This window comes from Neodiprion virginianus, chromosome 1 (assembly GCF_021901495.1).
Source record: "Neodiprion virginianus isolate iyNeoVirg1 chromosome 1, iyNeoVirg1.1, whole genome shotgun sequence".
Classification (NCBI taxonomy): domain Eukaryota; kingdom Metazoa; phylum Arthropoda; class Insecta; order Hymenoptera; family Diprionidae; genus Neodiprion; species Neodiprion virginianus.
This window is the reverse complement of record NC_060877.1, coordinates 9021848-9048120: the sequence shown is the minus strand read 5'-3', so window position 1 is coordinate 9048120 and position 26273 is coordinate 9021848. Positions and strand designations below refer to the sequence as shown.

General features: G+C 40.8%; 1 protein-coding gene across 7 annotated transcripts in view; it reads left to right on the top strand.

Annotated features, from left to right (window-relative positions):
* Positions 1 to 23433, top strand: part of LOC124296721 (uncharacterized) — a 40547-nt gene extending 17114 nt beyond the window's left edge. For 3 of the 7 annotated variants that reach the window (XR_006906446.1, XR_006906449.1, XR_006906448.1), the window contains exons 3-6: positions 8625 to 8786; positions 8876 to 8969; positions 22306 to 22427; positions 23302 to 23433. Coding sequence is in view for 1 of the 7 variants with exons in the window: in XM_046747016.1 (XP_046602972.1) it covers positions 23302 to 23386 (85 nt within the window). In the remaining 6 variants the exon portion in view is untranslated. Of the gene's footprint in view, positions 1 to 8624; positions 8787 to 8875; positions 8970 to 14411; positions 14641 to 22305; positions 22428 to 22591; positions 22786 to 23301 lie in introns of those variants that run through there. The other 4 variants (XR_006906450.1, XR_006906447.1, XR_006906451.1 and 1 more) reach the window with 4 other exon arrangements.
* The last annotated feature ends 2840 nt before the right edge of the window (positions 23434 to 26273 follow it).

Genomic DNA, 26273 nt, shown 5'->3' with positions numbered 1-26273 from the left:
GTAAGAACGTGGTGTTTTTTTTTTTTGAATGGAAATAAATACTCGAAGGTGTTCACACTGCGACGAATGAATCGCTCGATTTTTGTTTCAGCAAAATCCTGCGGTGACACTTGCGGGAATTTATATTCGATACTTTCTTGTACTTTTGGTTTTCTTTTTTACGCGTACAACGAATGTCGTTCAATTCAAAGAATTTCCGATGAACGTTGTGGGAGAAACGGGCGGATGTGAGTAACGCACGAGTATTTATACGTTGCTGAAAATTTCATGGAACAGTTTTTGAGAATACACCTGCCTTCAATGTATATAAATTATCGTTTGAGTTGAATTTTACATTGGTATTTTATTTTTCTCGGAATTTGTTCTTCGTAAATCTTGAGTTGTAAGTAAATTGTTTATCAATTTAATTACGTTACAAGTAGCGTGGAGTATACTTTTTACATATCCATTGGACACCGCGGATCGATCGGACCTTTCGAAGAATTTATCAAGCTGCATCGCGATATTCGAGCCTTCGGGAATTGCCGCGAAAACTGAAAATTCAAACCTATCGATGGAAACCAATATGGCGTCTGTCGATAGGTTCGTAGAAACGAATGAAAAGAAATTGTTCTTGGATTCTTCTGTTGGTCCGATAACCGTACAACAATACGATAATCGTACGATCGAGAAGCCGAATCGTTGTGCGCACCTAAACGGAAAGACGCCCGAAGATCTCCGATGGTACAAGTACCGCGTGACTCTTTAAACGCGGTTACAATTCCGTTCAATAATTGGCCAATCGTAGCCGCGCAGATCTATTACCAGAGATTCATCTTCTCTGCAGCATTCTCTCGCGCCGACTCGCTGCTGTGTGTGCGTGTAGACAACAAGAATAATTACAGTCGCCGATTCTCCCCAGTTATACGTGTACGTACATGTAATGGTGGTACTGCTCTTACACGTTGTTAGGTACACGTACGTATCCCATACATACATCCTGCGATAAAGTAGCAGGCCGGTATATGCGTAATTTCTCCTCCGAGAAGCCGAAGAATTAGAACGGTAGGTATTGTATGTATAGGATCGCAAAGGTCAAAGTGAATCCGTGGAACTTGGTCGAACGGACGTCTAACGACCCAACCGGCCCCCGGCTGACAGTCGGTCGTCTGTTCCATCCATCCTTACGCTTTACACCTAACTCGGTTCTACGGGCATGCGTTATAATATATATATATATATATATATATAAATGTATATACATGTATATATATACACCGCCAATTCGCAACGAGAGTCGAGCGAGAGTCGTCATGATGAACCCTGCAGACCGAGGGAGAGCTCCTCTTGTATTTCGCATTCGTAGGTAGATATAACGCAATAATATGTGATATTGTAACGGGCATCGGAACAAAGTTGGACGTACCATGCGGGGAGATATTTAAGAAAGCGTAATAACGCTCAACCCGTATATATTTACGTAGGTATAACACCGTGAAACTAACTCGGCGGCAGTGAGAGAAACGTGAAAGACAGGGCACAAGCAGTCGTATCTCCGCGGGCGACGCATCCCATCGGCGTCGTCGTCTATAGCCGCGAAGCTTCGCGTGCGGGTGGAGGTGCCACGGATGAGGGAGAACGAGAGAGAGAGAGAGAGCGAGGGGGGCGGAAGGGGGGGGGGGGAGACGATACGACCAACGGCCGCTGCGCCGGCGGTGAGCCACGGCAAGGAGGGACGGAGGGGAGGGGGGTGAAGCGCGGGATCGGCGCCGAAGGGGTCGTGTGGGTCATGGTGGGGAAGGTCCGTGAGTGGGGCGGGGGGGGGGGGGGGGAAGGGATAGGGCGGCGGAATGGTGGGGTGGGAGAGGGGGGGTGGGGGTTGCGCATTCCCTCTCTTCCCTCGACGCCGCTCTCTTACATACTCCGGTCGCCTCGTGTCCCTCGCCTCGCGAAAACGTCTTTTTGTAGCCGCCCATTAGGCGCCACCGCGTCGTGATTCGCAACTCTGTCTCTTTATCACGAGATAGAAACGACGACACCGACGACGATACGACGCTGACTTACTTGTACGTGTGTTGACACCTACACGCATTTCGTTTGCCGATACATTCTGGATACGTATTAGAATTGTAGAAACTGTGGGGTATGTAGGATGTAGGTATTTAACTGGGGTTGGGCCTAAATTATGGAATGACAGAAATTTCGTCGTCACACGTATATTCGCACGTATAGATACCTATATATATATATACACATTGTTCGCGGATAACCGTATTACCAAGTTTATGTCATCGGATACACGGTATGCCTCTATAATATTCGTGTTCGTCGAAATGTATTGCGAGGACATCTTACGCTTAACTCCAGCTTGCCGGTGTTAAGGGTAAAAGTTTACCAAGGATCATTCTCTTGGGCATGGCAGAAACGTAAATCGCTCTCGGTTTTTTCTCTCAATTAACGATAAGTATAATACGACTATGGCTTCGCTCCTCCGACTTCCCTTTACGTAGTTTTTACCTGTCCTCAACCGTTTAACTGTTGGTGAAAATTGTGACGTACTGGTTTGTGCTCACAATCACGATTTATAGCAATTTTAGAAGTGAATCTAAGAGATACAGCTGTGTAGATCGTTAGGCACATGATTATAATTCGACACGGTGTGAAGTCATTCGTTCGATATCATCCCACGCCAGCGGATAGTCAGGGAAATGTAGGTCCGGCATACGATACAATTAATCGAGTGTTTTTCGGTTGAAATTATTTTTAGAATTATATTACCGGAGGTGGGTTCGAAACCGCAATTTACCAGCTCTCGACTTTGTACTACGACAGTTTCAAACGAGTTCAAATTGAGCATACGGCTTGACGCTTTTACAAACAGATACAGATTGCTCGGTTAATAGCTGAGATATAATATATAGGTATAATAGGATTTGAAGGAGTTGGACGGTTCGTTCGACGCGCGATGGCGTGGCGATAGACGCCGGAAGTTTGAGAAAAAAGAAATAGATGGCCGTGAATGCGCGCGCAGAAGACGTGAGAAAGAACACGAACGAGAGCCGAAAAGAGGGCACTCACGCTTGCCGTTGTGTGTCAGGAAAATAGTGTTTGTGTAAATAGTTTGGTATCTGAGGAACAAAGTTATACATGAAAGATGGATAAACAAATAAACCAATACGCTGACGGTTTCTTATCGCACGCCAATGGAAACTAAGATCGATAGATTAGGTTCTTCGTCGCATATAATATCAATGATTAATCTGTACAAATACAGTACAAACAGACACAGACATCCGAATACGACACGCGATTGGAATAACTTGGGATAGTAATTTATCATCGTCTTGACGTTTATTATATTCTTGAGCATATATGTTTTTAAGTAAAATTTTCGCACTACACCTTCCGTAGAAAAGGTCTGAGGGTTCGGTAGGTACACACAGGCGCTGTTGTTAATTTATTATGTTAAATTTAAGACAGGCCAATTCTTACGATGTCCAACTTATAACTAATTTTTATCTTCTTCGATTCTTTTATGTGTCAAGCATTTACGTGTAAGATAATATTTTACTTTCTCATATCTTAATGCATACTCCTTCTTGCGACGTCTAATTGACCGATGAGGCTTCCAGTTCGTCAATCCTGATTCGTTGTTGTACAAACAATTACGTCAACTGTACGATTTGTTGTTCGGTTCGGTGTTTACGACGAACGTTAAAGTTCACGATATTCTTCGACAATCTTGTTAGCTATTTGTACCCCTGTAATCCGCACCCGTTTACCTACCGATGTTTGTATGCACATGCATTTAGGGTTACCATAACGCGCGTTGCAACGTTGCCGTTGATTAGGTACCTACTTCCAAATTCATAGCATTTGTTGGTCTAACTACAGTGGAAAAAGAACGCCCAGCTTCTGAACACGGTTCCTGAAATCGCAACTTAGTCCAGGCGGAAAGGTGGTGTGAGGTCAATGGGAACCATCGAGGAGTTATGGAAATCAGTTAGAAATCGTGCCAGCTGTTGGTACCTTACACCTGAACCAGCCGAACGGTACCTACTTCGAAGACACTCATTGTGCTAAAGGAAGTTGCGAACCTCACCTTGGACGCGATTATAGATAGCTAATAAAGGTGTGTCGAGGTACGTCCGTTTGTCGGGTCCAGGGTTAAACTGCCCCGCAGCGTCCATAATCAACGTACAGGCTTAGTATGTATATACAAGAGAGATCCGTGCGTGTTGCCCGGCAGGGACGTAACAGCGAAGCCCATGGGCATGGGGTACAGGGCGTAGGTATACCTAGAGGGTCGACGGGGCGTAGGGTGTACTGTAAAACGAAAACCGAGGGAACAAAAACCTGACCTCTCGAACAACTGTGCAGCATGTGCGCACCACTTGCGTCTATACGGCTATGGCTACGTATGTCGGTACCTATACCTACACCTCCTGCAAGCTCCCATACCTCGAGCTCCGGCTTTTTCCTTCCCCCCGGCTTCTCTCGTCTCTCCCTCTCCCTCTCCCTCTCGTATCCCTGTCCTTCTCTCTTTCGAGTCACTATACTCTCCGTTCAGCGATAGCCTCTACGCACCGGATTTTTCTGCCGCCTTCAAGCCGGACCAAAGTCTGATTCACCGATCCACCAACGCAGAGTCAGACACTTGAATCGGACTTCACGGTGCTCCATGGTCGCCGAAAATCAGAAGTAACGCGAGGGATTTCATGCACCAAGGCACCTGGAACCAATGAATGAAAATCATTTTTAAGAGAGAGACAGAGAGAGAGAGAGAGAGCTGAGCCTACCGGCAGACAAGTGTACACTACATGCATCTGTAAGATGAGTCTGTAGGGATCGTACGACTAACGAGGATAAGAGGTACCTATGTAAACCAGTCGCTGCTGCTCACACGGCGAGATTTGATTGGTCAATTATTGTACGCGTGTACGGGGACCAAGTGTTTAGGTATAGGTGTGCGTGTATCCTCGTCGGTTTGTAGTGGCTTGGAGTAAGATGATAGAGAAAAGTCGTTCGTGTTTGTACTTGACCACGTCCTTCTATATCTGCAACGCTGTCGTATGGCGTATAATGCGTTGGCGGTTTAGATTACAGACTACATCCACGTACTACATGTGCATATACGTTGAATGCACTGTATGCTCCGAGAAGAACGCTGTTTTCACCGTTTCACGATGTTTTTTTTCTCATTTTTCGTTCAACTGACTGTTGACTCCGGGATATAATATGGAAAACATGTGCCGCGTGCAGTTTGATCGTTAATACGCTTCGTCTATAAGATACATATAGGTACATTCGGTTTGCAACATCGATTGTTTTTGATTTTGTGGTGAAATACGGGATTATGATATTATCTCTTGCCAAAAATATCGTTTATAGGCTATTCGGAATCGGCTGTCATCAACACGAGCCAAAGGTTTTAGTTCGGAATTTATTACACAATCTATATTTTCACGACGCTTGCTCCGATGTTCTAAAACGAATCGAGAAGCTCTGCTTTTATTATAACTTTCGCGTGTGTATACATATAATAGTGCAGGTTATAGTCGGACTTACATTAAAGGTTGAACGGAACAAGCCTATCGTATATTTGATATACCGCCACGTCATGCGTCGAGGTATAAAAGCGCAGTGCATTTAGACCGGTCGCGTATCGCCCTCACGCGGTCCAAAGAAATGCGTCTTCTTTTTACATCCGTGGTTAAAGAAGTCAAATTCCGGTTCATGCTAATGGCGGGAAAAACTTTCAGGATCCAGGATGAAAGTTTTTCCACACCGTTCACAACTTGACGATCGTTTCGCCCGGTAGTAGGTAAGACGGAAAATTTTCCGATCAACCTATGTTTCATTTTATATAAGGCGGATAATTCATACATTTGAAATTAAACAGCTGCGACACTGTAGAAAAAAGCTCAATGAAATATCCAACGCATGCGTGGTATAATCTTTCAAACATAAATATTTATAAAACTGACTTTCTTAGGAAAAAATGATTTACAACGGGATTAGGTTCCATAATACCGGTGAAACACACTCGTTCGTTTTGAAAATAAGGACCACTGACGTACTTCTGGAAGAGATCAAAACGGAGGTTGACTACGTTAGGGAAGAAAGATTTCTGAAACGTTTCAAAGTAAAAAAAAAAAAAAAAAATGGCCCCTGCAATGGCCGATGACCGTAACCGACTAAAAACTGTTTACGTTACACTGCTGCGTGCACCTGTAAGCTTGTAATATTATATCCCATGCTCTTTTATTTCTTCATTCGTATTAGTACACCTATGTGAAAGTAGAGTACAGTGAGACGGCAGCTATAATGTACGAACTTACGAATCTTGTTTCACAACAGGCGAGCTGCTATCTAAATCCGATTCTGATAACAGGCACGCAGGACGCCTTTGTGTGGTAATTTTTTCCCCGTATATTCTTGTTTTAGTTAGGTGTATACATAATACGACTTAGGTATACGTGTAGCCTCGGTAATATCTGCAGACGGCTTAACGTACAGACGCAGGCTGTTGCGGCATGCAGGTTTATTTAGAGGAAGAAAAAGAAAGAGAGAGAGAGAGAGAGAGAGAGAAAAAAAAAAGAAAAAACGAAACAAAAAAGGAAATCAGAGAAAACCGTTGACCGACAAAGCACATCCTTTACGGTTGACGGTGTGCGGTAGCCGCAGCGAGTCACCCTGAGATAAGAGCTAAACCATAAGGGACCGACCCGTTCGCTCGGTTACACGTACGAGAAAAAGTTTTGTTTTTCATATGCATCCGCATACAGTAACGACTGTACGTGACCAAGGTGCTTATATTGTGTCAAGTGCACAATTGTAATTTTATACGTAAAATTGTAAATTTTTGAATAATTTTATCTACCGATGACAGCATTACAATACCCAGATTTACGATATTTGTTTTGTATAACGCGGATGATTGACTCGACGTAGAATGCCAGATTGGTGTGATCCCGGAATATAGTTGAATCCAAATATATTACGTATATGTGTGAAAATTGAGGCTAGATTTATTTGAAAGTTAGGGTAAAAACTTGCCGTCTCAAGTAAGTATAACGTAACATAATTAGAACGGAATATACCGAAGATTTTCAGAAAACCCCCTCGATGCGGTATAGTGATGAGTAAGTACGTGAACCGCGATTACGTCAAAATTCTAATTATAGTGTAATGACTCGAACCTTTCCATAAGCAAATATCAACGTGAATAAATAAGCTACGCAGTGACCACGCTGTAAAGTAGAATAAAACCTTGGCGATACAGAAGACGCTGTGCAAATCAAGTCGGTTGAATCGATAGATGTATAAAACTGCATAAATGGAGAATTGAATGTGATCCGTATAACGTGATTTAATATCGCATCGTTTGTAAAACAGATTGTATAAAAGTTCGCCCGCAATCACCGCAGGAAATTATAGATGTAACTCGCGGTGATTTTTGGCTGCAATTTCGTATCATATTTTCATAATTTCGAAGAAGCGATTTAAAGAATACATAAAAATAAAATGAAAGGCAAAGCAAAATTGAAGAGGATCACACCTCGGTGGCTCATCGGCGGAAAGTTGGAAAGACGAGAAAAATCGTCAAACTCTCGAGGATCACCTGCGGGGGGAAAATCATTGCAGAAAGGTATACTCGAAAGGTACCAGAGGGTGCCATATGGGCAGCAGCCCGGGGCAAAGGTTGGAAACCAGGGAAGCCAGCCGCGCCCACCTTGAAGCCAGTGCCTGGACCTGGCTGTGCGTCAGTTCCCGGGTCCCCTGGGTACCCGTTTCCCTTCTCCTTATGCGGGTCAGACCTCGGGCTGCATCCGCTACATGTGCGTGAAAACAATGTGTATAATACGGTACGTATACCTAGGCATTCGAAGAGGGTAGGAGCCGAGATACAGAGGTTCCTGTGTTCGCATCGACGTCCACACACGGGGATGATGCTGGTGGGTACACTCGACCCTTTGGATTCCCAACGAGTCTCCGATTCTCTGGAACACCCATTCGCGGAATAGCGTGAAGTGTGCTTTTTACTACCGGGAAACTGAAAATTCCCAGTACGGACCGGTAACGTGGCGTCCAATGGTCCTGGATACGTCTGAATTTTGCTTGTCTTTCAAAAGTCCTGGAAACTATCCTTGTATTTGGTACGGATTTTTTACCGGACACCGGCGGTATAAGACTTGTTATTACGAACTTCGGTAACGGAAGTACTACGGGTCAGGTGGACAGTTTTTGAATCGTTGGTTTTACTCCGCAGTTTTTATTTTCATTGCGCTTTGCCGTCTTCGCACTGTTTAAACACGAGTAGAGTATAATATGCATTATCTGTCGTTACCGTACAATTCTTGTCCTGCATCTTTACAAGATTCTGTGATTGTCAATTTGACTCTTTCAATTTTATTACCCTCAATCGATTCATTTACAACCAAAGACCAATATCGAACAAGTTTTGGATGAAAGGTTTTCGCAGATCGAAGCATCTCTGTATCATTTGCAGCCACACCCTGTGACTAGTCGTAATAAATATGGTCAAGTACTACAAGTTGACCCAAACTGGTAAATCTACCCCACTTTTACCGAAATTTACTGAAATTTTTACCGAAGTAGGTACAAGGTATTATTCTTACCAGTGTTGTAGATCACGGCGCGTCACTCGCCGATGATGAGAGTACACCTTACTCCCAACAAAAGGATTTGGAAACTGCAACGACAATCTCCAACCTCGCAGTTGGCAAAATCAGTTTGGATCTCGCCTGGCACCTGTTCGACTTTGAATCAAATTTGAAACCATGGTACGATAACGGAAGTCGTTGAACGAGTGATTAATTTCATGAATTTCAACTTGCATGGGTATACAGTACACAGTTGATTCTTTTTTCAGTATCCACGGCAGCCGGTGTACAACAACGTACCTAGGCAAGCTAACTTTGCAGGCTGAATCTGTGATCACGTGGGTGTATAAGTGACGTTTGCGCGTAAGTAAAGTGTGTGTGAAAAGCTTACACTCGTATGTGGGAAAGCAGGAGAGCCAAAATCTCTCATCTCGCTTGACAGGCAACCGGGCATAAGTCAACACAAAGCGGTCGAATCCTTATGGAGAAGGAACGAAGCCTGTTCTGCCGCTACTGTAGTATGTATTGGTGTACCTGACGTAGTTATTCGCATAGGTATTCCTACGTAACGACGTTTAAGGGTATGCGTACGCATGTACCCGTCTACCATTAAGCGTATCTTTTGGAGCGGGTTCGATGGATTTATCAGTAATATACGGATAGGTATACATGGTAAAGGATGCGGTTTGTGGTTTTAGAGAATTTTCAGCCTTGCGTTTCTACCATTCGTTGATTATCGCCGGGTCAGTTGAATTTCCCAATACCCGTAATTAGTTTAGAAAGGATTTTACGTCCGGATCATATCCGAATGTTTATAATCCTCTGGGGGTTATAAAGCGATTGTCCAGGTCCCAATGACCATACCTGCACGACCTCCGCTCCCTTCGACAATACCGACTTTTGAAACAGTGTGTATAAATACGTTAATATCATAAAATAATAAAATGTGTTGCAACAAGATTCTCCCACTGTTTCCACTCTCGTAATTTTATAGAGAAAAAGTGAATTCGCGTCGTTCGTTCACCTGTGTCAACGATATCGTTCTTCGGTCGCGCTACACGGATACGCGTCGATAAATAACGAAAGGGTGTAGGTAAAGGCGCGCTTAAGTCTGCGCGGAATGCGGAGGTCTTCAATGGGTATTTAGTAATCGCGATTTAAAGGGATCGCGGCTGGGGTTCATTCTGAAAGGTGTGCGCGCCCGCGCATTTCACCGACGGCAAACCATCGAGCAACTGCAGTGCGAACGGCTCTTTATACACACCCATTGCACACTGCAACGACTTAGGAGGCTATAATATGCAGCGAGCAATTCGATGTGTATTGGATACGCGGGTCCCGCACCCCATGGATGGTCCATCCATCCATCCGTCCCCCTCTCTGTACCCGAAATATACGGGGGGACTCGATGAGACTTGGTAAAGCTAAGCCAGTAATGCAATAACTTCAATAGATGCGCATGCAGGCGGAAAGAACATATCCCAACCACCTACCGGGTGGTCCATCACGAGTCGATCCGACTTTCGTTTCTCGCCTTTGTTCCTATTCCGCGGGTAGATGTGTGAAAAAAGGTTCGTTCGATTCCGAATTCGTGTAAATTAGGCGTGGTAACAAAATCACCGGCACGATAAGCTTTCAGATTTGTTTGATTTGAACGATATTTCACGTTTGTTTGCGGCTTTATTTTCACTTTTTATTCATGTTTTTCTTTTTTCGTTATGTTTTTGGCGTGAAACTGAAAGTTTCAATTGAATTGAAATTGCACTATTTGGACGGATAATAGTATCAATTAAAAAAAGGAATTGTTACGGTAAAACTCTTATTAATATAAAATTTAATTTAGTTGTAAATATGCTGGGGGTTTGAACCTGCAAGTTCAAAGCTTGGTACTTTTTATAAATTGTCACCTTCGTAAGCTATATCGATCGAAGATGTTTCGAAAAATACTGGAATTATAAACAAAAGCTTCGGATGCTTCGGAAAATCTAGTACATAAATTTATTCGATTTCACTAAGAGGACAACTTTCTACAAAATTACTGCAAAAGATATCTTTTCTTTCATTTCAATATTATTCAATAGTCGAGTCAATACTCTCATTTGTCAATCGTAATCAATATCGGTGCAACATTACAATTTCGAAGTAACTTGAAATGACGCGTCGATATCTCAGCTTTTGTTCAAAGTTCTGATATTTTTTATTCTTGTATTCTCAAAGAGATCTTCGTAGCTTACGAAAGTGATAATTTTCACAAATACACAATGTAGTATGACTAGGTCGTTATAAAATATATGAAATTATTTAATAACTCGATGGTGTTTTAAAAGTTCAACTTGTACCTTGTTACTTGAATTGAAAAACTTATACTTAAATATTTATCTTATTTTTGTTGAGGTAAATTGGAGGAAGACCAATATATTTATAGACATTAATGCAACAACGGATAAAAGCGAAGTGAGAATAGATTTTAAAAAAAGAACCGTCCACAGATCTCTCCTTCTCTCGATTTCCTATCGAATACCTGCTCTGCACGGGTAGAAGAAAAAGATCAGCAATTACTCAAAGCTGCAGGAAAATAGGGAAGCGTCACAGTTTTTGGTAAAAAAAAAAACATTTTCATCCCAACTAAATTTTTACAACAAATATAGCATATTTTAATCCGCACACGGTGGTATTTACCGTATCTAGACAAAATTCTGCATTTTCCAAAGTACATTTAATCAACAAAACCTGACTCGTCCCTCTCTTACTGCAGATTCAATAAAAATCTGCTCTCTCATTCTCTCCGTGTGCAAAGATCGAATTGACCAAATAGATCAGCAAAATTTCTCCACCCGTCGGTTTTGAAAAATCTCTTTTCCTCTCCCCCCCCCCCCCCCTTGCTTACGAATTCGTCCGTCCATCCTCTCGGCGGTGTGACGATTTCGGCACACCCTGTACGTCGCCCGTTCTCCACCGTACCCATGTCGAACGAGGATGCGGTGCAGCAAGGTACGCGGTGTAAGCCTTCGAAGGGAGTTCAACCCCCCCCCCCCCCACCCGCCGCCGGTCAAATACGCGCGTGCTTAGAAAAAGACGGAACGAAGGGAATGAATGGCTTCCAATCTGTTCAATCCCTTTGTTAAGGCGCAGCTCGTGGCGCGTGTGCAAATCCATATCCCTTCGCGGTCCCGCACCCCACATCTTCGCCCTCTCACCGCCACCCGCCACCCGCCCCGGCACACGCCTCACACCTGAGCACAATGGAGACCAGGGTTCGGCATCACCCTTATGCCTTGGGCCTACGCACGGGGAGCAAAATTCGGACCCTTGTGTACCATTGCCCCCGTTTTTTCCCCTCCTTCGGCACGATCCCCCTCCAGCAGCCCCCTTCTCGACGTACGAAACAGCGATTCTCTATGCTCTGATCCGCTCCAGAATTTGCCTCAGCTTTTGCTGCGATGTCGATTAACTTCGACTGTACCTCGTTCGAAGTTCATTTTCTTACGGCTAACACGGTGAAAATAATACTGCGGAATAGCAGGTTGAACGAAGAATAATTTTTTTTATGTCCAATTTTTAATGGGGCTGTACCGATGCGAAACATGAAAATTTGGGTGATTTTCAGGGAATTTTTTTTGAAGAAAACGTAACGATAGTACATTTTTGGGAAAATTATTAACATAGTTGGCTATGTTTGACCTATATGCATAATTTTTTTACAGAAAAATATTGAGATCCAAGCGAATTATGCGCTGTCTTCGGAGGCGCCAAAAATAAAAATAAAAAGTTCCTCCACTGCTGACATGATTCCGGCTGATTGAGTGGTTGAAACCGAAAAAGGAAAAAAGGTCGTTTAACTTGAAGGTATTTCCTGTACAATGACCGAAGATTTTGGAAAAATATCAAAACCTAACGAAACGGCGTAGTTATGCAAAAAATTCTTGAATATAGAGATCGTTAGTGACGTAGCAATACGAATTGCGAGAAACTGATTGTCGCGGTCATCCCTAAATTCGCGGGTGACGCACTGGGATTTTTAGTGACTTTCTCTCTACCTTGAGCAACGAAATTAATATACAGACCGGCGTTTACGGTGTCGGTACAGTAGCATTGAGAGGGATTATATTTATTTGAAAACGTTTACAGGATAACGGTAATATTGCATTTATCAAAACTGTCGCAACATCGAATATAATTCTTTTCTTATACTGCAGTCGTGTTCAGAGACTGTTTGGCAGGTACAAATTATGTAGTGTAAATTTCGTGTTGATAAAAGTAGAATGATTCACCCGGAATTATTCATTAGCTTATTATACGGTTTGAAATTTAATATATTCGGCAGAAATTTCTTTGCTAGCAAAAATTTTCTTCGTTTTTTCAATTTTTAGTTTTACAGCTGTCACTGAATCGGTCGTGTCGTACAAGATGTTCCAAATTTATTTGCACTATTAATAGGTGAAAATAATGCCTGTACTATACAGTATTAAAATTATTTGTTTGTTATAACGAATCTTAAGTAATAAGTAACGTATAATTAATCTTTGACTTGAAGTTACACGTATAATTATATAAATTAATATTCCTCACAGAGGTAGAAACGTATTATCATTTTTCACCTATCGTTGCTAAAATTAAGAACACTCGTGCAAAGTTGTACGTAAATATGAATTCCCGGATCGTCGGATGGTCAGAATTACCGCTGTTGATAATTCCGACGTGAAGCGAATGGGTACGCATACCTCGTTATACCTGGTTAAGTTCACGTCTCTCTGTTTGACCTCTCATTTTTCACCTAATTCAAATAACGACGGCTACAGCGTAACGCCATGTGTCGCAGCACGAACGTTCAACATGCACGATGTGGGCACTCGGTTGTACACAGGCATAGAAGCTAACGTAAACCAGTGAAATCGTCAATTGGCTTAACTATACCAAGAATACTGGCGGAGGCAGTGACGAAACTAGAAACGCGAGGAGCCCGTCGTATCGGAAATATATTCAACCGATGGAATTCCGAACCGTTTCTCAAGTCAGACATCCGCAAAAATCTACTGCGCAGAGTGTCGCGTGTTCAACCACAGGAAAAGAGGCATTCCGACATATTTTCTTTTAATTCTTGATTTTCCAAAAACAAAAAAAAAAAAAACAAAAAAAACGTCTCTGTTTTCCGTACAACGAATTTGATACTACGCGTTGGATGGGTGCGAAAAATTTTGGGCATGACATTGAATCGTCATTTTCCACGTTGATCGACGACCTGACGATAAAGAAAAATTTTCATCATTTGAACGACAACTTTATCGAAAACAAATTGCGAAATATTTCTGTCTTCCGAAACGATGAAGGCTGTTCAAACAAATTAACGAACGTATGATAAGTTCATTTTTACGCGTTTCGCTGATTAATCAAGGGCCCGAAAATTTGTTTATGGTGCACTGAGCGTACGTATAAATACGATTGTGCTATGCGTGGTGTATAAAGTTTTATACAGCCATACGGTGTGCGTACAAAAGGTACGGGAGATTTTTTATGCGACTATATGCGGGCACCTCTCTACTTCCATTTTATTCAATTTAAGAGCAATTGCTAGTAATTAAGATACCATCTTTTTTTTAATTCACCTATACCTATACCAATCACGTGGGCAACCCGCAGGATGTTAGGAATAACCTTTCGAATGAATTCGTCTCGTTGATACATTTCACATATTTACAATACAAAATCTTGGATAGATTTTAGAACGCCTCTGTGAATTGTCGTCTGGAAAAAAGGAGCAGAAATTATAAATAAATCATAGAAAGTACAATCCCGAAGTTTTTTCAGGGTCGATGTCCGCCGTTTTCAACAGCTATTCACACACGAGACGAGGTGAAATAGCTAATAACGAGAACATCTGTCTGACGTGAGGCTGAAACTCCCACTTGATTCGAGCGTGTCACTTTACTCGGGAATCGAGATAGGTAACTCGAAACGGTGAACGTGATCTGGGACCGTAGACCACAATTACCGCAATCGCCTCTTGATAGAGTTAATGTGCCGCAAAAGGTTACAGGTACGTGTGATAAAAACTATGCGAGTTGAATTTTTCAAGGTAAAAACTTTCTGGAATACGGTGTGAAAATAATGGTTTTCTTCATGTAAATGCAGAAATTAACGCATCTTAGGCGATGAGGATAGTCGTTTCTAGTCAACTTGTTAAAATTCATGTACGTATTATTTTTCTTAGCATCCGATGAAATTTACGAAGAAACAGGTTGCAGCGCTTCGATTATCATTTCTTTTCTAAAATTCCAATTCAATCTAAAGATCACGATCGTAACGTGACAGCACATCGAACGGGAATTATATTTTCCTCAATTAAAATTTCACGTCAAATTATAATTATATCACGAGACTGAGAATTAATAATGAAAAAGTCGTCGCACACACTGCTCAAAGACCAATTGAAAACTTAATATCACAACCGCGGGTTTTCTGTGAGTCGTAAATTGACGTTCGACAGATTCAAGCTGTAGAAAAAAAAATTGTTATTCACGATGTATCGTAAATTGAAAAAAAATATGAAACATTGAAAAAATGAAATAAGCTCGTTTTCCACAGTTCGAAAAACGCTCATCTTTCGACAGAATCTTTTTTTTTAATCCAAACAAACTTTTAAGGGGGTGTTGCGATGAAAAAACGCAATTTTTTTTTCTCATCCGCTACACCCTGACGTACTCTCTGTACGAAATATGGCGATCGATGCATCTCTTCGTTGGCAGTGTTATGGCGAAAATGAACCGTCGAAGCGAACGAGTGTGAGTCACACTGTAGATAAAATTGTGAGTGCACAGCTTCGCGAGATTCGTTAAGAACTGTGCGAGCGTGGGTGGTTATGGCTTCGAGGGATTCCCCCGGGAGTCCGGAGATCGACGTGCCGAGGAACCTGCAGACTGGTAATATTACATTACTACTTCTCCGATTCACCTTATTCAAGGTTATTCGTTACGCACATTCGTTTGGTGTATCGGATAACGACGCGCAAAGTTTCTTTGCGCGAGAGACGAAGAGATATAATATTACGGTTGTTCGTAAATCGTAGCGCAAGGGAAATAAATTTTGCACACGTTCGTGCGGGAGGATATTTGTAAGGTAAAAAAAACTTTCAACATTTGCCTGAATATTTCTGGACCTTTTTAAGATTTATTTTAGTTGATAAATTCTGTAACGAGAGTGTAGATGTGAGCATTTCGTTTGAACTTTTACCACGTGTGAAGATAAAAACGGGTATTATTTTTCCACTTTCTATTTACGCGAAAAACATGAGGATACATTCGAAAATGTTGAAATTTAGAAAAGGATCGATTAATGGTAAAAGGTCGTTACGCCCTTTTTATCACGATCCTTGTGAAAAATAATCACTTTCACTTATGGTGTGAGGTCGCATTTGCCCGCATACGATATTATTTTCTGAGCAAATAAAAATGTCTAAACATTCTCTATACCATACTTATACCATTACGTTCGATAACATTTCTCGCAAAAATATAAAACTTTAAAAACTTTTTCCAAAATCGATAAATCTTTATGTTTCGAGGGCCTTTGCGTCGTTTATGAAAAAAACACAAAATTGCCAGATGCGACCTTATGCCATTTATAAATGTGATGAATAAAAATATATTTTGGTAGTTAGTGGACGTATCCACAAAATCTAAGGCCGTTTATCTTTATTTTTTCAGCCAACTTTAGTTTAGATATGAGTTTTGAGTGCTTTGGTAGCGAATGCCGCGGAAAAAAAAATTATACGTCTTTTTACCTTCATATTCACCTTTTTGGCACATACGTCTGAAAATGTTTTGCTGAAGTTTGGAAATTATTCATTGTTTTCCATCCCGGTGTTGAAAAATTTCCGTTTTCCACGATAAAATTTCTCGGCAAAATTTTATGACTCTGTCCTTGTAAGTAGCAAAATTACGTTTGATTTTTTTTCTAACGTCCGTACATGATTAATCAATTTTTACGCACGATGGGATCGCGGAGTGCTTAGTTGGTTTGTCATTGCGAAAAATGCCCGGTAGGAAAAAGCAAAAAACCTGCCGCTTCCAAATTTAGAGCACGTTTTGTCACCCCACGTAATCGCATTTCCGAGTATTTTTAGCACCGTCTGCGTTTACGTATCCACGTGTATAATTGAATCCTGAATATTTCTTATGAATTTTTATCCCGCGGTAACACGATATTTTTCAAGTTCAATTCCACATTATAAACTATAATTTTCACATATTATATATATACCTCGTTAGCTCTGTGCAATAATATGTGAAGCGTGTGAAAATTTGCGAAACTATTTTTTGTATATTATTTATACATAGGCAATGAAAGTTTGTACTGAGAAGAATTTTGCGTAGTTAAATAATGATTGTTCATTTGAAAGTAGATTTTATAATAGAATTCAACCAAATTTTTGTTCACCATGGTATAAATCGACGTAAACTCGACAAGAATAAATAAAGTCAAAATGCTGAAAGATACCAACACGAAGGTGTTATATAATAAATAGCTATAAGTATTGTACTATTAACTATTTCAATACTAAAAATAATTGTAAAATTTATTTACACACACACACACACATATATATATATATATATACAGACAGAACATTTAGCTAAGCAGACAGTTTAAAATTTATTAAGTTTTTTCAACTATAAATCTGAACTTTCCTGCCAGTGAAGTATGTTTTAGATAAAAGTATGGTCAATCAGAACTTTCTCTCGTTGTGTGTTTTTGAAGTTTTATTGTAGACTTCAAGTCCTTGGTTCGAAGTGCACGAAATCATCAAAATTCTTGTACGGTTTGAAAATGTGACGTGACAGGATCTAAAGGATTAATCGCAGGTTTCACAGGAAATATCGATAATGTGTTTGCAAATTAGAGAATTTTAATTTGAAGGTAGAAAAGCAAGCAGGAAAAACAGTTTTTTCGCGATATTTTTTATCAGCATCCGCGATGATCTCGATAACGGCCGAGTTAAAAATCTGAAACTGGTACGACTTGGCAGCGAAATGAAATAAAATGGAAAAAACTTTCCGAACGACAAAAAATTTATACATTAAAAAAAAAAAAAATCAATATACCTATAAACTGGAAAAAACATGGTCGATTATTTAGAAAAAGTGATAAAGAAGAAGAAGGAAAGGTTTTCTCGGTGAAATATTGAAAATCGATTTATTTCCGGTAGGACCGGAAGTTCAAGCTGAACTAGACTCATAGCAATTTTTTATGACCATCATTCCGTTGTAAAATCCTCTAGGTAAGTTTAAAATTTTTTCATCCAAACAGTTCCGAGATTATCGTGGAAGTTTGCCGGACACATCGACAGATCGAGATTTTTTTAAAAACCTGTTTTTCGAATTCCAGAGGTTCGAAAACGTGAAGATTCGTAGAAATTAGATGAACCGATTTTCGACCGAAACCAATACTGTTCTTTTTCCACCAAAGGTGAAATGTTGCGACGAGTGAAAATCTAGTTTTTAAAACGATATCGCTCTCAGAAGCCGACCATATAACCCAAGATAAAACTGCTCGGACATTTTGTCTCGCATCACACGTTTGACCGTGTGACTAATCCATTCCCCTCGCGCCGCAAGATGGGTTTCAAATCGTGGGTTCACCGCGATTGTTTCGAAATCGTGCGAACGGTAAAACGATAGAAAATCGCATTGACACTGGAGCGCGGCGAAGAGGAACAAAGGCCCGAAATGCACGGCATATATTCGCAGAGTACGAGAGGGGGGAGGATTTAATGCGGGGCCCCGCGGGCACCTTCGACTTGCACCCCGTCCGTAATTTCGATGCGACATACCTAGTATGGAACGGGTAATTTACCGTTCGCCGATGAGAAAGAAGTCGGGTTTCCCATTATGTCCCATGGCATATAATGCGTCTGCGGATCGTAACAAGTAGAGAGTATAGAGAAAGAGGGGGTGAAAGTCGGACGAAGAGGGAGACGAGAGGGAGAGGCTAGATGTATGTACACCACCCCCTTGGATTTCGGGGGCACCGTTGCACCCGACACGTGGCAGTTGAGCAGTTCCCCCTGGACCCCATCGCTTGGCTCCCATAGGATCCGCGGACCTCGTGGACCCCCGTATGAACAAAGCTGTGTGCCTCCAGCGCACTGCGAGTTTGGTGCTCTATACCTTTTATCCATCAGGCGTGTCTGCGTGTGTCCGTGGCGTCTATGGACACAATACTGTAATGCCATTGTATAAATACGGTACGGGACTGACGATGAACAGGGAAGCTGAGCGAGCGATCGCATGAGTCATCTCCTGCAGTATATATCGCCAGGAACGTAAAACGTATCGCTCAATCCATCGGGCGACACGCGTCTCTCTGCCCAGCATCCTTCTGTCTGGACCTAATGTCAGGCTATAAAGGTGTGTTTAACTCGGTCCGTAACCTGGCGGGGAACGCGAGAGTATCGAAATCACGACTTTTTAGAAATCATAACGTTGATCGGACCCAACGAAGGAAGGAAGAATAATTGAAAAAATGAATTAAGCAATCATTTGTATCTATACGCTTGAGAAATCAAGTTTCACGCTTGCTGTTACTGTTACTTTATTCGTAATCGCCCGTAATTCACGCTCGTTGTACGGAAACTGAATCTAGGGGATCATATTTAATCAAAATTACTACGATTTTTGAGTCTATGCGGTTGTCAGATTTCTTCTAATCGTTAATGTTTGTTACTCTTCGGTAAAGATCCATGTATCGCGAAGAAACAGAGAAAACTGCAGTGTAGTAAAAAAAATATCGTCCTTCAATGGTACTTCAATTTTCGTCAACTAATTGAAAATGGTTGAAAAACTTTAATCTATTTTAGAAGTAACTTGGTCGGAGTAAAGTTGATAGTTATACGATTCCTGTTTGCATAGTTACACGATAGAAGAACAACGGGTAAAAAGTTATTAAGCCTCTCGCAATAAAATTGCAACCGATTTGCAACGAGCTTGGAGCTGCAACTGATTGTGAGTTATATTTTAGAAAAACTATAATTGTTTTGCATCATCGTAAGCATTCTTGATTCGGGATAATCTGTCAATGAAAACGAATTTTTGAACACCGTTACGGATTTTTTTTCAACAATATGTATACCATTCTACGCAGTGAAGTGAGTCAAGTAAATCGTTACGTTTTTATGGTTATAGTGTTTTACCAATATCATCAACTCCACATGGATTTTCAATTTTTTGATACCGGTCAGTTTGAGGATACAAAAACGAAGAACGATTTGCAACAGGATAACTGGTTCTAGATGTCAAATTTTGATTTCTTCCACGCAACTAATGACAGAAAAAATAGTTTCGTGAAATAAAGTTTTTTTTTTTTTTTAATTTCAACGTGCTCCTGCCTGCTGCTTATGCCATCAACCGAAAACTTCAAGACTTATTTATCAACGTAAAAAAGACATAAACAAACTCTATAATTGATAAACGAAGATTTTGATTAACATTCGATACATAAAATGAAAGTTTATTCCTTCAAACATAAAACCAAAAAGGCAGAATATTTTTTTGTCTACCTATGTACCTAATCCATCCCATACATCTCCACAATTTCTTCATACAGCATACCGGTGGTGAACATTGAATAAGATAAATTCCCGAGCACTTGCGATATTCCACATACGCAGTGATTTTTGAGTTCTGTGAAATAGTTATGGGTTATACGTTTATCGATTTATCAAGGCGTCCTGCCGGGGCTGCGCCACTTGTATCAGAACGTTCACAGGTATACGTACGTCCCTATCATCGGTCAATGCATCAATTCGGCACGCGTATGTGTTTGTAAACGTATTTCTACACGCGTCCGTGCGTGTGTAGCCCCGTCGACCCCCCAACGAAAAGCAGGCATCAGGAATGGGACACACCGTCGCACAGGACCCCCATATGACATCATCCCCCGCTCGTTTCAGTCGCTGACTTCTGTCGCCTGGGTCCAAACACCCTCCGCTCCCCTTCTTGCCTTTTATCGTTCTCTCTCTCTCTCTCTCTCTCTCTCTCCGTGTATCTCGCTCTCGATCGCCGTGCGTCGTCTCCTCCCTTCACCTTTAATCTTTATCAATCCGTCGGTCCGTCAGTCCGTCCGTCGTTCGTCGGTAGGTTCGTGGATCGTTCAGCGTCCGAAAACTGGGCTCCACGCCGCGTATTATTCACGCCGGTTGGCTCGCAAAGGGTGGATGGAACCCCAGATCCTCGCCTCGGTTCTCGCCCCATGCCGCAGTCCTCACCCTTCTTAAACCCCCGCCGCCTAGCCTGGTGTATGAAATATTGCAGGACGGTATGTATGCAGACGTGGCCGAGTTATATGTGTGCATTCTATGCTCCGCTCTGCCCCAATGGTGTAGAGTTACTCCCGGCGACTTGTCTTCGGATCTAGGAGTGCACCGACTTATCCACACGCCTCTGAATTACGGACCGAGCTTAATGCCAGGTTTTCCGATTACCTTTGTGCGGAGGCATCGCTCTGGCCTAAAACCCCCGCGATACGTTGTCCGCTGTTTTAGGAGATAGTTTGAAATTTTTATTATTTCTATTTGTTTATGGATGGCTCGAGGAAAGTTCATTCATTCATACGGTGCGTCTAGACGTTCGATGCAGGGATTCGGCTGTGATATTGTAGAAGGAAAACGAGAGCAATAGAAGTAAATACATTGAGAGAGATTCGAACGAAGCTCTTGGTGCATTTCGGCAATTAAAGAATATTCTTTCAACTTCCTGCATAACGCTACATTTGTACAAGGTTTTTACATTTCGTTATATTTCATGTTTGAGTAGCTCTTGATAATGCAGCGTGTAACGTTAGCCCAATTTTTTGCACGTGTATTACATAACAAAAGCGCACATTGCGATTAATGAGAGTTATATTTTTATTACGCAATCGAATGGTTTTTCACAAAATCATTCCATCGATCACTTGTCAAATAGATGTAACAGACATTTTATCGAAGGTAATACTCAGTTGCACGGGTGAACTGAGTTAAACATGCGCGAAGACTTATTTGACAATTATACGGAGTTTCTATGCTGACGCGTATAGTTAGCCAAAAATCGATACGTTTTGTCGAGCTCATTGCGAAATGGTCCCTCATTGAGCATTCAGCAAATGATTGTATTTGCAAGGTGCGATGATCTCTTGAAAAACATGAAAATTGAAAATACTGCTATCACAAACAAAAGCTTAAATACCGATGCTTGCGTTTCATATCGTTTCAGAATGTCTAAAAACCTATTCAGATAATTCTGTTTCACTGTACGATGGCTCATTTTATTCAGAAAGAAGACTGTCCTCCACGAAATCACTGAAACTGATTTTATTTTTTATCAGCAGTGAATGCAGCACGATCATACTCAACGTCGGTGCAATGTTGCAGAATTAAATTATCAACGATTCGAAAACGACAAAGAATAGTTCAGTAAGTTCGTAGAAAATGGTTTTTCGAATAAAATGAGCCGTTTCAGAATAAAATCGGAAGAATCTACTCAATTTTTAACCATTTTGAAGCGATTCGAAATGACGTACGGTTAACCGAGCATTTGTTTTCTATTCGTGTATTATGACAGAAAAACTTCGTAAATTGCGAATTTAACAATTTGATAAAATACTCAGTATACGACCATCTCTTAATAAAATTAATCTATACTTCTAATCGATCAATTTTTGGCCACAGATTTTCCTCAACCGATCGACCGGCGATGAAACATCGGGGGAATAATGGCACCTGAGGCGTGGGAGTATCCTGTGCGGGTACCTGTTCCTACGTACAGTCCTGGAATCACCAGGTTCGGACAGGTGGGAGGAGCTAGTAACCAAAAACCGAGCCACACCTACTATATTGATCATTTGCCCTCCTCGTTTTCTTACCTGCGGATGTGGAGAAGTGGAAGTGGGGAGTCGGGAACGAGCGGTTTCAATTCCTCCCAGTGCTACCATTTCTCTTTTCTCTTCTCCCCACTTCACACTTCACCATCTCATTTTACTCAAACCTGAATACTTTGTCATTCGCGATTCGTACGATTATTTTTCACCAATGATGAGCCCTGGAGAAATTCATTCGCTTGAGTACTAGTGAATGTTGTACAAAAAAAAAAAAAACGAGGGAAAAAAGTAGGCAAACCGAGAAGCCTTTTGTTCAGGTCATGACTGCCAAGTGAGTTCCCTTGGGTTACTTTATTACTTACTTCCTCATACTACGAAACTCATAAATACTAGACTCCTTTGCATAATATTGACTCAAGCTTTTGAATAATATTTGACTCGAAGTAGTAGCTTCAACTGTGAGATAAATTTTATTGATGCACGTTAGGAGTAGGTATTTCTAATTTTTACGACAATTCGATCAAATATACATGATAGGTAAGTTTGTAGGTTAATACTTATTTTAAAAATGTTCACATGTCGCTGTATTCAGGTTGAGTTAGAGCTATGTGTCACAGAGTTGACCATATCATCAGTGCGGTTACGGTAGAGATAGGAATTACAAAAATGTAACAAAGAAAAGAAAGTCCTTACGGGGAATCATGTTTGCCTGATCATTTTAATTTATTTATTCTTCATCTTTACGGAATAGTTCTACTAATTGAGTGACTATTCACTTTCCAAAACATGAAACCATATGTTTATTTGTGCGTGTTGTAAGTAAAACATTGTTCATTGTTATTTCCAGATTTCATCAACGTCTGGAACTGGATGAGTCGTATATGCTACGGAAAACCGACCTAATATTACAACAGTTTGGTCCCGTTTACTAGCAAGGGAAGTAATATGTCAATATTAACAATAAATTAGTCTGTCGATATATATTCTATACTTACAAATGTCACGTATAGAAGATATCTGAAAAAGAAGAGATTTTTTAAATCGAACATGAATGTAAATATTCAGTGTGGAAGAATTGGAACGTAGCACGAAGTTATACAAATGTGACCAAGAGAATGAGGATTTATATTTACGTATGTACAATAAGGATTTATCAGTGAATTCGTTGGTTAAATATTCTTACAGTAATAAGACGGTACGCTTCACAAGTTGATCACATCGGGACTGAGGGTGACAGGAAGAAAAGGTTGAAATTTTCGATGAAGTAACAGAATAAAGCTTCCCATGATCCTAATTAGATTTAAGGTGGAAAATACGTATCCTAAAGGAATCCGCAGCTTTTCATGCGCGCGCATCGAAGCAATTGATACCGCAAATACGGAACATCTGAATTCTCTTAGAAATTTAGCGCCACTTTATGCAATCAGCTGTTGTTCTGATGCGAGCAGCGATTCTTTCCTAATAAATTGAGCAAACGCAAAAGTAAAAACCTTCCCAGTCCGTGTCACGCAGGCGTGCGCGTGTGGCCTGGCATTCGTTCGACATCGATTGTTGGTCTAGTTCACGGTAAACGTGGAGTAGACATTTGAGAAACACAGAAAATGTAAGATTCTGATACTGACGTCTGTAATCACGCTTTGACGATGGTATAGAGGAGAAAGGTGCTAGAGGATGCATATACTGTAGTGATACTGTTACATCGAACAATTTTACATCACAAGTTACGTAAAATATGTGTACTACATAAGAGCTGTGTTGGCGGATGTTTATTTATTACAGAAATCGTTTCTAGCAAAAGATATTTATTTCCAAAGAGTTACGAAAAAGCAGAACAGTTATTCAGCTAATAGTCCTATGTTGATCTACGTGTCTTTTTCGCATTCCGGGAGGTCCGATTGATCTGGTGAGCGTCGTTTGAATAAAGTGTAAGCAAAAGAATTTTTCAGTTAAGAAAAAAAAGAACCGATCAATTGGACATTTTCATGCTGTTTTTCACGAATTTGAAAAATAATAAGATCAGTTCAATCAGACAGTAAGCAAAACGAATTTATTGTGCACAGTCTCGACTCGCTGCGAACAAATGATCAAGAGTTACGGCTGGAAAACATGAATTTTCTTCGTGTTTTCTTGGTATTCTCTCACCTGTTGGTCCTACTATGTTTTGAATGCCATATTTGCAATCCTGATTATTGAATGAGTTTCGAGGTGGTCGTTGATTATCGATTCTGGGACAGAAGATTTATTGCTCGTGGAAAGAGTAAGGTAAGCCCTATTGGATTTATTGTAAGAATTTCAACGATTTTCCGAAATTCTGGGATAGATGTTTCATACGCTGTGTCGACTTCATTTTGTGGGTGGAAAAGTGCTGGAATCAATTCTTTGTGGCACTATACCGACGTAATTTTGCGGAAGGAATCGATTGGGCGCAGCCCGAATACGCTGCGAGCAATGACTCAAAAGTTGTAGCCGAGAAGGCAGGAACCCTTTCGGATTTTTTTTGCTGCCGGTCCTTTGCTGGTTCACAATCACGAAAACTGCAAAGTCTTATATGTACTATGGATCAAAAGTGACGTCTGTAATCCATGAAATTTTCAGCTAATTCTAGAAAAGGTGTGAAAGAACACTCACAAATTCATTGCTTAAAGGTTTGGTTTATTTAATATAACCCAATTCTTTTACAAGTGTGTTGCTATCAGTGCCCCTCAATTCCATACGTTGATTAATAGAGCTTAACTTAAAGTTCAAAAGCAGTTCAAAAATATGATCAAACACTACGTACATAAAATAATGTATTTCGTAACAAGGAAGCAGACTCGACAACTACGCGAGGTGAAATGACCGTTGCATCCTAGTTGCACATGATTTTTTATGTAACAAGAGTTCGTCAAGCGTCTTTTTACGAAGCACGAAATTGAGTATCGGGTTGCATAACGTCAGATTTGTTGGCTACCGCGCACGCACGCAGTACTGAATAGACCAGTCCTTAATCCCAAGAGTGAAAAGTGGTCTTTTCAGTACTGCGCGCATGCGCATTTGTAAACTCACTCCACCGCCATAGAATCTGGTATTTTATGTACGGAAAACACGCGTGGAAAAACGCTTGCGATATAGAAATCTAATCATCACACAAGGGCAATGGTGTGCAGTATACATTTTCTACAATCAGAATATGAAAATTACTATATTAAATAGTGATTATCAGAGTTGCATATTCCGTCTTATAGTGTACTCATTAATTTGATAGTCTGTTGAGCTCTGAAATAAACTCCCGTGAGTGCTACTCGCATCATAATGGGCATAGAGGTTGTTTGTTAACACGTCTTGATGGTGTCCAAATTGATAAAAATATACATCCAAAATCGAATGTAAAATTAATCGAAGTACAGTACATGATACAGTCAAGATGATATGAGAAATGAAATTTATAATATAAATCAGTAAGCCTTAGCTGTAAGCAGCTATACAGAATGAAAATGAATATAAATAGTAATTAGAATAAGTATTAACAGAGATCACCGAATACGATTTAAAAATAAGGTAGTAAGCAATTGTTAGATAGAGTGACATGTAACGCGATGTTAATAAGAGGAATAAAATCAGCAATTTATGATTCAGAAATCTGTCTATACGTATTCCGACATTTATTGTCCTCTATCAAACTGATGTGAAACCGACATCATGGTATTAAACAAATCTTGTCGTAGAACATCTAATCTTTCAAATTTCTGCTGTTTCATATTGTTATCATCAGACGGCATGCTCCCAGTACATTCTATGCTTCGAGCATATATTATTGCAGAGAGCTACGTGTCCCATCGA